At 50.5% G+C, this 11,789-nt stretch overlaps 1 protein-coding gene across 1 annotated transcript; it reads left to right on the top strand.

Annotated features, from left to right (window-relative positions):
* Nucleotides 1–8: 8 nt before the first annotated feature.
* Nucleotides 9–949, top strand: TMEM81 (transmembrane protein 81; the record flags this gene model as incomplete). Its single annotated transcript, XM_084497804.1, has 1 exon — nucleotides 9–949. Exon 1 carries the CDS (start codon nucleotides 143–145, stop codon nucleotides 947–949), a length of 807 nt encoding a protein of 268 aa, XP_084353930.1. The 5' UTR covers nucleotides 9–142.
* Between the last annotated feature and the right edge of the window lie 10,840 nt (nucleotides 950–11,789).

Raw genomic sequence — 11,789 nt, 5'->3', positions numbered from 1 at the left:
AATGGAAGGATTAGGTCTTAAAGGTGATGCTGGTGGCACTTCAGAAACACTGAGTACGGAGGCTTACAGAGAGTGATTTATTTTATTATCATTATTTTTTTACTGCTGAATTTGGGCGGCTTTAGAGTAGCACATCTGACTGATGACTGCCATGAAGACCTTAGGGAGCTGGTGCACCCTTGGGATGTTATCTTGTGCTTTCTACCTTCCACTGGTGGTCTCCTTTCAAAGAGTCACCATCCCGGCAGAGCTGAAGTCGGTGGTCGCTAAAGTCGCCGTGAACGCCACGTCCTGCAGCGTCACCTGCGGGCTGGGCTTCAAGCTGGAGGAGATGTGCGAGATCACCCCGGCCGGGGAGAGGAGGAACTGCACCATGCGCAGGTCCCCCTGCCTCACCACCTGGGGCTGTGGTTTGCTCCATTTCACCGTCCCGGTGGGCAAACCGTTCAACTTCAGCTGCCTGAGCTCGGACACGGCCGAGTTCATTAGCCGAGCCTATACCTACACGTGGAGGCTCGCCCCAGGGCTCATCACCATGAACGACGTCCTCTTTGTACCTTTCAAAAACCCCGGTTTTGTCGTGCAGTTTTCCCCCACCAGGGAGTCAGACGCGGGGACGTACCGCTGCGATGTGCGGATGCTGAAGACGTTCAGGGTCATCAAGAGAGTCTACTTCGGGGTGAGAGTGATCCGAAAGGACTTTGTGGATCTGAACTTCCAGAAGTCCTTGACTCACGAGCAGCAGCTAGCAGCGAATGAGGTGGAAGGAATCAAAGGAAACAACACCAACGCAGAAGTGCAGCAGCACTTCTGGCAAAGAAAATCATTTTATACATCCCTGGTAGGAATTGGAAGCGGAGTGATAGGAGTTGTCTTGCTGAGAGTGGCTCTCCGCTCCTTGCAGAAGACTTTGAGGAGAAGTGATGCAGAGACACAACCTGAGTTTTAAGGCAATTGCTGTTCTCTGTCTTGTTTATTGTAATAAATCTAGCAATATTAGTATCGATGCAGCATTTCGTGGTGAGGTTTGTTAATTTGGCAGTTTGTCTGTTACCAGGCTGAGAAGCTTAACGAAAGAATTGGTAAGTTAGCACTGGAGTGTGGGTCTTAGTGGTGGAGTGCAGGCAGTGTCTCCAGGTGGGGCAAGGCTCTTGTTCCCTGCATGGTGTGAAAGGGTGGCTGATGTTCTTTACTCCTGCAATGGTCCAGACAGAAGTTAAGAGGGCACTGAGCCACAGAAAACTGCCCGACACTCCTCTAACCAGCCTTTATTTTACCTCTAGTTGCTTTCTTTGTTTGTTTTGTAGCTGATAACTTGGGACCCTGCTTCTGCCTTGTCGTTTCTTCTGCCTTGCCCAGAGCTGTGGCGATGCGGGCTGACCCAGATGGCTGCTTTTGGTAGGTGGTGTTCTCCAGGAAGAGGCACAAAGAAGCGAGGGTGCAGCAGCTGGGCTCAGAAACATGGTTTCCAGGCTGCCTGCTGTCCCCATCAAACCCAAGCACTCCATCCTCAGGAGCTGGTTGTGCAGGGATGAGGTGAGCCACCGCTGCCTGCTGCCTCTACAGATGTTTGTCTCCCGCCGCTGGAGCTCAGGAAGCAAGTTTCAAGTGAGAGCTGGGAGCTTCCACTCTCCTTTGTAGTTCAGAACAGCGAGGCAGGGAGCAGTAGGAAGCAGAAGCCAATCTTCAGTTTGAGCACGGCTGCTTGGGAACATAACGGGGTGTTTTTAATCACAGCTCCGAGCTGAGCTCACTCCTAAAAATCTTTAAAGGGGGAGGAGAGGGAAGAGTTCAGTGGGCTTGTGGATCTTTCATTTGTCCTGGTGACTAATAAGTATAAAACATGCAGCAACTCAGTAGGGAGTACTGGTTCCCCCTTGGTCGCAGAATCCACAGAGGGACCTATTAAGTGCCTTCTCCTTCTAGTTTCTGCCTCAATTTTAGAGTAAACAACTATATTCACCAAGTCCGTTTCCTTTTTTCCATGAGCTAAGGTACAGGAATGCGTAGTACCTCCAATTCTGTGGAAAATAATGATACAGCTCTAATATTTAAGATCAAAGCGTACTGGTTTTTTCCTTTCTGCCAGAACAAAAAAAATGCTTTAATGTAGAAAGAGTTGGGTATACAAGGAAATGCCTTGTTTGCAGAGCCTCCTGCGTAAGGAACAAAAACTGAAATGCAGCGAGCCAAGTCTTCATGTATGATTAAGTAGCTAATAAGTTTATAGAGACAATGAGCTGTAGAGCACGGGGCTGCCTGGCTGTGTCTGAGAGTAGAAGCAAGCCCACGATCGGGCTGGAGTTCTCAGTTTGTAGCTCTGCCAAGCTCCCTGCTTCTGTGGGAGGACTTTGGTGGGCACAGGCGCTGCAGAAGTCTGTAAACGTGAAGGGAGCCGTTCAGCAGGGACAGGAGGTGCCTCTTTTCCTAGCAGCCTGGCTCTGGGGGGCACGTGGGAGCCCTTGGGAAGATGCGTGGTCCCCTTCTTCTGGTTTCTTCTGTGCTCAGCGCTGGCTTTGTCCTCGCTCTGCTGTTCCTTCTGGCTCTGCAACTCCTTCCTCTGCTTCTGGTCCTTCACCAGAAGCACACGCTGCTTCCTCTGAGCCCTACTCCAGGATTTCCCAGTCTCAAGCTCGCTGTGGGTGTCCTCATCTGTGGTCAGCCTGCTTCCTCCTTCTGTGCCTCTCCAGGCCCTGTCTTTTAGCATTCTTGTGTTGCTTCTGCAAGGACCGCTCGCTGCCTTTGTGCAGCAGCCTCCATCTGTTCCCCTTAGCCCTGCTTTGCCTCTGGGCTTTCTCTGCTTTTGCTGATGCTCCAGCCGGGTGGCCGAGGAGCTCTGCAGCAGCCGTGTCCTGCAGCAAGCTGTAGCGATGCGCCTGACAAGGAGCTCTAAGCTTTTTTTGGGCCATCAGGGGTGGCTGGTGGTGGGCACGTAGTCAAAAAAAGCCCTGCAGGGAAACTAAACAGATGCCCAGGTTCCTCCCTGGGCAGTGAGAGGGGCTGGGGCTGTGCTGGGCATGCTGAGGGTTAGGTGTATAGGTTTTTTAATAGTTTTTTAATTGAATGGCCAAAGCACAGAACCAGGACCTAGACAGGAGCTGGCTCAGGCTGCTTTAAGCTCAGTAGCTGCTGCTGTTCGAAACGCAGCTTGGAGGAGCGTGGGCTGATGCTGTGCTTTGCATGCCTTGGAATTGCTGCTTTTTAGGGGGTGTTTCCTTATCTCCAGTAACTCGTAGATGTCCATCTAGGCAGGGACTTAAACATGATTTGCTGCACTTCTCTTCCTTGTGGCGTTGCTGCCACAAAGTCCACCTGGGTTGCAGATGTTTGGGGAAGCTTTTGGGCAGACTTCTCTTGGTACATTTCCAGTGTAACGTGGTCTCCAGTGCTCTGGACTATCTCTAGGACCCCCTGTGAGCTGGCTCTGGAGGTGTCTTTCCCCTTGACCTGGTTAGAAGGGCAGCTCAACGAGTCCGTTCGATACTCACTAATTCATGGTTTTCAATGCAGAATTCCTCCTCCCTGTCAGAGCTCCCCCATCCCCGAAGCTGGTGGCTCTCCTGCCGAATTCACTGCTCCGAGGCTCAGCAACATCTCCCTAATTTGGGGACCAGGTCCATGTAGTTGGGCTTTTACTGGCTTCCTCATTCTGCTGCGGGGATAAGAGCTGAAATCGTATCTTTGTATCTCAAGCGTGCTCATAAGATCAACGTGAAAAAATGATTACAGCAAACTCCGCGATTTGCACTGATTTGCCGTTAAACTTCCCTGTTGATACCTGCTGTAGGTTAAACCGTTTCTTTTATCCTAAAACATATTTCTTATCAGCTGAAGTAAAACCATGGCAAGGCGCTTCTAAGCAGGGTGAAATGCGTTGACTCAGCCTCTTGCCCAGATTTAACACCGCCCTTTGAGCTGGCTCTAACAAGTGAGACCTGGATTTTGGCTCTTCTCGGTGCCTCGTCTTCTCACCCCCAAGGAATTCTCTTTCCCAAACCTGTACAAAGCAGCAGCAGCAGCAAGCTGCCCGCTGTGCACTCATGCCTCAGGCACTCTGGGGAGCCTGCTGTGTGCCTGGCTGCGCTCATCCAGTCCGGATCTCTCTGTCGATGGCTTTCCTGGTGGTGGGTGCCCACGGTGCACAGCCCTAGATATGCAAAGGGACCCTTGCACCCTTTTAAATAGAGCTGGGCAAGAACACAAACAGTTAATAAAAACTGAAGCAGGCACCTTCTGTGCACAGGATTTAGAGTGCTCTGTTTGCTCGCTAAATAGGGAAGAAATGGGTAACAACTTTGTAAGCTGGGGATGCTCGTGGTAGGAGAGAGGAGGCTGTGGGGACCCCTCTGTGCTGAAGAACCCCCTGCTAGCAGGAACAGGCTTGTGCTGGGTTTGGGAGCTGATGGTTAAAACCAACAAAGAGAGGCTGACCCATCTGGAAGGGTCTCCTTGTGCTTTGTAATGCAAATGCAGGGCTTGCTCCTGTGGGCAGCTGTGTTTTAGAAATGCAGAGAGATTACATGAAAGGTCCAGGACAAGCCATTTTCTCCCTGCTTAGCTGAGGAGGTCAGAGAGGGAGCCCAAAGGGTCCTTCGTCTTTTTATTGCATCCTTCTTCTTTTTTTTTTTTTTTTTTTTGGCCAAGGGGAGCAGGAAAGATGAATGCATTTTTTAAAGTTAATTTAAAGATGGAAGGCAGCGATGGAGAGCGAGGCTCCAGCATCAGAAAGGATGGAATGAGGTCTCTTATTGATGTGGCTGCTGCCTGAAGTGGTACTTTCCCTGTAAGCTTTTGCGTTTTACAACAATCCAAAGTGTTTTTCCTAATGTTTGCTTTAGCAGGTCTGCTGGGGGATGGAGAGGAAGGGAGGGAGAGCAGGCTGTGCTGCGGGGTAAGAGGTTACAGAGGGGAAAAGGGAGCTCAGATGGACAGGGAGGAAGCAGCCGAAGCAAGGACCCTTTGAACCATCACTCTCTCCTCCTCCCTATGTGTTCCCATCTCCTCCCGTGTTCTGCACGTTTTCTGAGTCACCAAATCTGCTCTTCCCGAAGTAAGCATCAGATCTGTAGGAAAATGTTTTTCCCTGCCCTGACTTTGTAATACAGTGCCCAAACTTCTTCCTCCACCGTTTATTTCAGCAATTGTTTGTCTGCCTCACCTGGAGGAGAGGACTGCAGAGGCTGCATGCGAACCCAGCGCTGCTTGCTGCCGGTTCCCAGCCAGAGATTTTCTTGTGGTACAAACTTCTGCTGCCTGCTGATGGTCCTAGGTATTAGGAAGCAATTAGCATTGTACATACTAAAGCCAGACAGATTGTGTGAGGGAGGAAGTCAATTTGCTAATGGAATTAGCACTTGGAAAGGAGGAGGTAATAACAGAATGGTGAGGCATAGGCAGCTGTTTAAATTGCTGTTAGCTACTGAAGCTTATCTAAATTGAATAACTAGATTGCCTTAACTGCTGGAATTTGAATGGCAGCAAAGAGAAAAACAACCCCCATATGCTGCTTTTACACCGAGGCAGTGCCTGGGCTCCCATTCTCTGCGCGCTGATCTCTGGCACTCCTCCTGCCTGGCCCTGCAGTTGCCTGCAGCAGTCGGGTGATCTGCTGGGATGCAGCTCTCGGACTTCAGGTGTCACAGAAAGGCAGCGAGCTCTTTCCCCTCGGTATTTCTGTCTACAAAAACCCCTCTCCTGGGCCAGGGCTTGCCCAAATCCCGCAGCAGGGGCTGTCCTCGCAGCGACTGCAGCCTTAATACCTGCAAGCCGTGCGGGGAGGCTTTCTGCAAATACACAGGTGCTCCTAGAAAAAAAACACAAAAAAACAACAACACAACAGTGGTGGGTCTTACATGCAGCTGGTGGTGGGGTTACAGTGTGTGGCTCTGGCTCCATGGGAAGAACTGGGATGGGTGGGTGTCAGTGGTGCTCACGGCACCCTGCACCCAGCATCGCTGCGGCACAGCGTGCTCGTGTTCCCAAAGGCCCCTCCTGCTCACCAGGGAGGACACGTCTCTGCTCAGTCCTGTGATGCACGGTGGCATTTAATGATGGCTCTTGAGAAAGCAGAAGTGCCCTCGCAGAGGACGGAGCGGGGAGCGATTCATCTCCGTCCTGGCCGCTCCCTGCTGGGTGCTTTAATGACGCTTCCCTGCCCTTTACAAAGCCCTTTTGCTGCTCGACTCCCAGAGCTAATTACGGGGCTCCGGCACCGAGCAGCTCGCCCGTGGCTTTGCACAGCACGGGGCAGAGGGGCGGGAGCCTGCGAGGGGCCAGAGCACAGCTGAGCCCGGCCTCCTGGGGCCTCGTCCTGTCCTCCCTGCGATCAGCTTGTTATCAGGCACCTCAACCTGGGGCAGCTGGGGCTCCTTGGAAAAGAAGTGGCTGCTCTGCACCATCCCCCTGACAGCCCTCGGGGCTCACAGCAGCTCCTGGGCACCCGTCCTGCTGCAGCCACCGTGCACCCAGGGGTGCTGGGGGGAGAGCTGGTGCTGGAGGAGGCTCTGGGTCTGCCTGGGGCTGGGCAGGAAAGGTGCTCACTTGACAGCCTTGGAAATCCTTGGGGCTGGCAGCTTACAAAACAGCTTCGGGGGAACAGTTGGGGTTATTTACGGTGTTTTTGCTGAAAGAGGCCCTTCGGGTTTTGTTCCAAAAATGAGACTTGGATCTGCGGTGCTTTACCCTAAAGTGTATTTCCTTTTTTTTTTTTTTTTTTTTTTGTGAGCTATTTTATAGGGTTTTAGCCTGTAAATAGAAATGGTTAAACGTGGTGATTGTTTTACAGGCTGCATAAAAGCAAACGTATCCCGGATGGGCTGAGGGAAGGGGTTTGGGTGACATCTCCTACGGCCGGTGCTGCTGGGCCCCCTTCCTCCCCTGTCCACTCCTCAGCTCCAGCAGGGCCCGCAGGCCTGTGCCACGCACGGCTGCTCCACTTGATCTCTTGGCACCCTTCCTGAAGGTGGAAGGAAGCTAATAGATTTTTTTTAAGGCCAGAAGGGGGGACTGTGATGAATTCATCTGACATAACGTAGACCAGGTGATTTCATGCAGCGCCTCCTGCAATGATGGAAATTATTTTCAGTAATGTAAGTGAACCTTTGCGAGCCTGCTAGCTCGTGGCTGATCTCATGGATATCTTTCCTGGAAGATTTCCAGCCTTGGTTTAAAGGCTGCGATTGATGATGAAGCTTTTTTGGCAAGCTATTTCGAAAATCAATTACCCTTTTTGCTAATAAGCTGTGTGAGATTTCTGACTTGAGGTTTCCAGCATTACTTTCTGGGTGTTGGAATACCAGCCAGGTAAAGCACGTTATGTTGATGTATTTAACCAGCCCCTCAATAACCTCAATTCCTTGCCCCAAGGACAGTCTCTCCTCTTTCCATTAGTTATCACTGCCATGGGATAGAATTGGAGTTTACGATGTCTTAATTGAATTAACTTTTGCCGAGGAGTTCAGCCCCACATGGATGGGGTCTCGCCGGGCTCCTTGTTTGAGTTCATGCAATGGGCAGCCAGGAAAATACTCCAAGGCCAGGGGGAATCCTGAGCAAGCAAGGTACCCGGTGCATTTACAGCTGGACAGAAGCACTCCAGACTCCAGCAGTTGTCTAAAGTCTCTGAAGGTCTTTATTTATGAACTGCGTGCTACCGTAGCCAATAAATAACCATAATTACAGTAAATACAATATGCCTGCAATGTTTCCCTTTTTTTTTTCCTTAAAAAAAATAGCGTACAACAAAGTTACAGAGAAGAAAACTGCCTTGCCCGTGTTTAGTGGCGTTGGATGAAAACATTCACAGCAGAGGGCTCGTGCGGATGGGGGAGAGCTCTGCACGTTCAGAGCAGGTGAGGTTGAGAACCCCCAGGCATTAACTGACGTGGGTGAAGGCATGAAAGGCATGGAGCATCTCCCGTTCTGGGCACAACACTTAATCTGTCCTGCTCTACATCTGAGCTGTCCCTGACTCAAACCCACATAGCCCAGTGCTGAATTCAACCTAAAACCATGAACGCAGAGCTCAGTGTGTGACTTCAGTAGCATCAGGTAGATTCTTGTGTGTTAAATACAAATAAATCAGAACTGTTTAGCTCCTCATTTGGGAGTCTCAGAGCACTTCGCCCGCGTTGCTTACTCCTCGCAGCATCCTCGTGAGGTTGGTTTTGCTGCCAAGAAGTGAGGCAGACCCTGTGAAAGGAGCTGACTTTCCTTAGTGAGCCATCACAGCGCTGAGAGCAGAAAGCAGGCACTTAACTCATCCCTGTAAGTTAATCCCTAAAGTAAATGCTCCGAGCAATTACATGTAGGGGATTCTTAATGAGACAGGAAATTGATTTGCAGCTTAATGCGATGGTGTAAATCCAATGAACTCGGTTAAGATGTTGAAATCTAAATTTTCTCCCCTGGCTCCGAACACCTTTCCTTTCTTTCCTTTTAACCCCTGTGTTGCGTTTTAGGAAGCTCTAACTGGTGTCGCGGGAAGTTTTTCACATCTTTTTCTCCTGTTGATGGCTTTGGTTAGGCTTTGCATGTAGGGTTTTCTTATAGCCTGGATAAAGTTTAACTAGGTGCAAACGCTGCCTTGGCTGTGCCTTGCTAAATGGATAGGGGTGTGCGCAAATCCTCTGAACGTCTCCTAACCCCGATGAGTAAACCAGAAAAATATTCTGTTGGAACGTGGCTTGTGTCTATGTACAAAAACTGAGCTGTCTGGTCTGGAAGGGGTTTAGCCTGCAACCGCCCTGGCCTGAATTTGGCCTCTCCCTGCAGGTGGAAAACCTTCACTGTCCCCTCCCGCCCCTGTCCTTCACCCAGCGGGTGCCCCTGTGCTCACCTGCAGTGCTTTGTAGCGTGCTGCTATCTTTTCCTTGGAGTATCAGCAAATCTCTCCAGCATCCCTGGGGCAGAGCCTGCCCCGTGACCGTGCACAGGTTTTGGAGTTTCTTCGTGATAATGCTTGGGAAGTGCTGGGGTCAGCTGGGCTGTGGCTTTCTGGGTTAGGTAGTGGCCAGGTACGGCCAGCACAGCAACAAGGGCACTTTTGCCCCCAGGGACTTGGCAGTGGCTGTCCCACCTTGCTGAAATGTTCCTGCTGCCTGAGCTGGGCAGTTAAAATCAGCTCTGACACCCTCCGTGAGCTCCGATCACACCTGTGGCAGGGGCGTGAATACACAGAAACGTGCAAAGAACTTGGGGATGCACGGTGACCTGCTCATGCCTTGCTTTTCGGGAAGGGAAACTGAGGCAGCAAGTGGTGAGATAATTGCTTGGAGCAGTGGATGGAGAACAGAGCATCAGAGCTGGGCTTAGAGCAGGTGGCTGGAAGGCTCTTGTGGCTATCTCCAGCTCATACCTTTTGCTTCTGTGCGTAATCCTCACAACACTGCAAAAACCAACCAGCCTTCTGGTTTCAAATGCGTGCTGAGGAGGCTGTGTGTGCTTCCCTTTTCAAAACACAGAGGCACAGCTGAATTCACGTTGAGAACCTTTAACTTTGAAGGGGACCTACGGGTCACTTAAAGGCTTTAGGTAATACTGGGCCATGAATTTACATCCTAGAATATATTCAGCCCGTTTGCAACGCCAGGCAGTGCTAACTGCAACACTGGAAATCCAACTCATGAAGTTTTCCACTTATATAAAATGTGTCTGTGGTCTAGTTTAACAAATAAACACGTGGAAGATGTATTCACCTTCCCAGGGAAAGGGTGCAGGTAGCTGCTATTTCAAACCCTGTGGCACTGCAGCGTTCAGACACTGCTTTTACCGTGCTATAAATCATCTTGTTTTCCAACACCGTAAAGTTAAATATAACAGGCAGAGCCAGCAGTATTTCCAGACACGTTTGGAAGCACCTGTTGAGGCCAGGTTTGTGTAAGAGACATCGCACAGCCTGTGTGGTTGCACCTAGGCTGGTGCTGAACCTCTGTCCTTGAATTTCACGGCAGCATTTAGCTTTTCTTTGCTGACTTGTGTCAGTTTTTCCATCCAGGCGCATTTGTGCACCTCCTGAGGGGGCTCAGCTGTGCCCGTGGGTAAGCAGGCAGCGTGGTGGGGGCATCACGGCTTCTCTCACACAGTCTGTACCCGAAACTGGAGGGGACCTTCTGACCACAGCCGTGCACCAAAGCAGCTCCTCCAGCTCGGCGATTCCTCCCGAGGAGCACAGAAGATGTCTTTGGGGTGAGGGCTTTGACTCCAGTCCCAGCCTGCAGTGCTGGGCGCTCCCCAGGATCCACCCTGAGCGCCTCCAGCCTCTGCGTCTCGGTGCGGTGACGACCCTTTGGGCACATCACTTCATTTTTCTTCTTTCATTTGCTCTTCTCCCAAACCAGGCCCACGCTCTGCAGGGCTGCTGGGGGAATCGTTCTGCAGTGCTCTGAAGCTCCGTAGGTCTGGTTAGATTATGCCTCCTAAATATTTTCCTCGTGGCTACCACTAGTGCTGCATATCGATCAGGTTACTAATGCCCAAGCCCTAATTTGCTTTGCTTTTGAGCTAACGCTGAATTCCTCATTTTCCTTTCATCCCATCTTTTGTGGAAGAAAGGTTGAAGACCCAGCAGGATGAATGGAGGTGGTAACAAAAATGCAGAATTAACAACATAAAATACTTTGCCAACAAATAAAAGCTTCCAAATGTCAATAGAAATATTTTAAAGTCTTCAGGAACTTAGATCATACAAAAATATAATTTATATTTGGCCGTTGTCCTTAAAGAAGCGTTTGAACCTGCCAGAGGAACCGAGGGGGTTCTTGATGGAGAGCTGCAAAGGAAGGTGGAAGCTGTGGGGCAGGCTCAGGGGGTGGAGGGTCCCTGCCTTCACTGCCTGCCTCAGACCATTGTGGTTTTGGGGTTTTTGGATGTTATTCAAGGCGTTGTCTATAAGGGAAAGTGAAGTGCCCTTTCTTTTTGCTGTAGCTGTCCTCTAAATGTTTATTCTATTTATTAAATTTGTTTTGTTTTGTTTTGTTTTCCTTGCATGTTTCTTAAAACCCTTCTCCCTGAGCACCTAGGGACCTACCTTCCTTGCACCAGACTGTGCTGTTGGTGCTGCACACCCCAGCCCTCCCGGAGCATTTGCCTTTTCACTTCCAGGGTAGGCCAGAAGCAACAAAGCTGTAAGGGGATGCTGTGGGTGTATGCACTAGGGCTAGCTCCTCTGGGAGGCCGGGGATTTACGCCTGTAATCTCTTAAATGCTCACTAAAGCCTAGGACACGTTAGGTTTGAGATGATTAGCTGGAGCGAGGAGTTGGCAGCTGCATGTCAGGCCCTCCCCGTCGCGTGGGATTTTAATAAGCAACAACGCTTCCCAGTTCAGTTAACGGGGCACCCCAACAGCCCTGTACAGCTTGGGGGTGTCCGTCCCCCCACATACATTCTGTGTGAGCTTGGACCTGGCAGCCAGGTGGCTTATCCAGGCTGGAGCTCCAGGTTTTCTGTGTGGTCTCAGTGATGGCTCGAGTCTCCAGCTCTCGGTTACGTTAGGCAGTATTCCTTCCTCTTCCTTCTTTAAAATCCTCTCCGTGTTGAAACTAAATCTGTTGAAATCTTCCGTACCAGGCAGATCTGTCTCTCCAAACTGGTGGATGCTGGAAAATATCTCTTTGACTTACCCCTTCTCCTCCCCAAACAGAACGGATGGAAGCAAATAACAGAACAAAAACACCCCCAACACCACGTGGGATATGGATAACATTGAGCATTGCACCTCACAGCAAGGCAGTTGATACAAACAGTAGGCTGGGGCTGCAAGTTAACACCAGTGGCATAAAAAAAGATCCT

Source organism: Aythya ferina (assembly GCF_964211825.1).
Source record: "Aythya ferina genome assembly, chromosome: 25".
Lineage (NCBI taxonomy): Eukaryota > Metazoa > Chordata > Aves > Anseriformes > Anatidae > Aythya > Aythya ferina.
The sequence above is the reverse complement of the archived record's forward strand: the minus strand, read 5'-3'. Positions and strand labels throughout refer to the sequence as shown.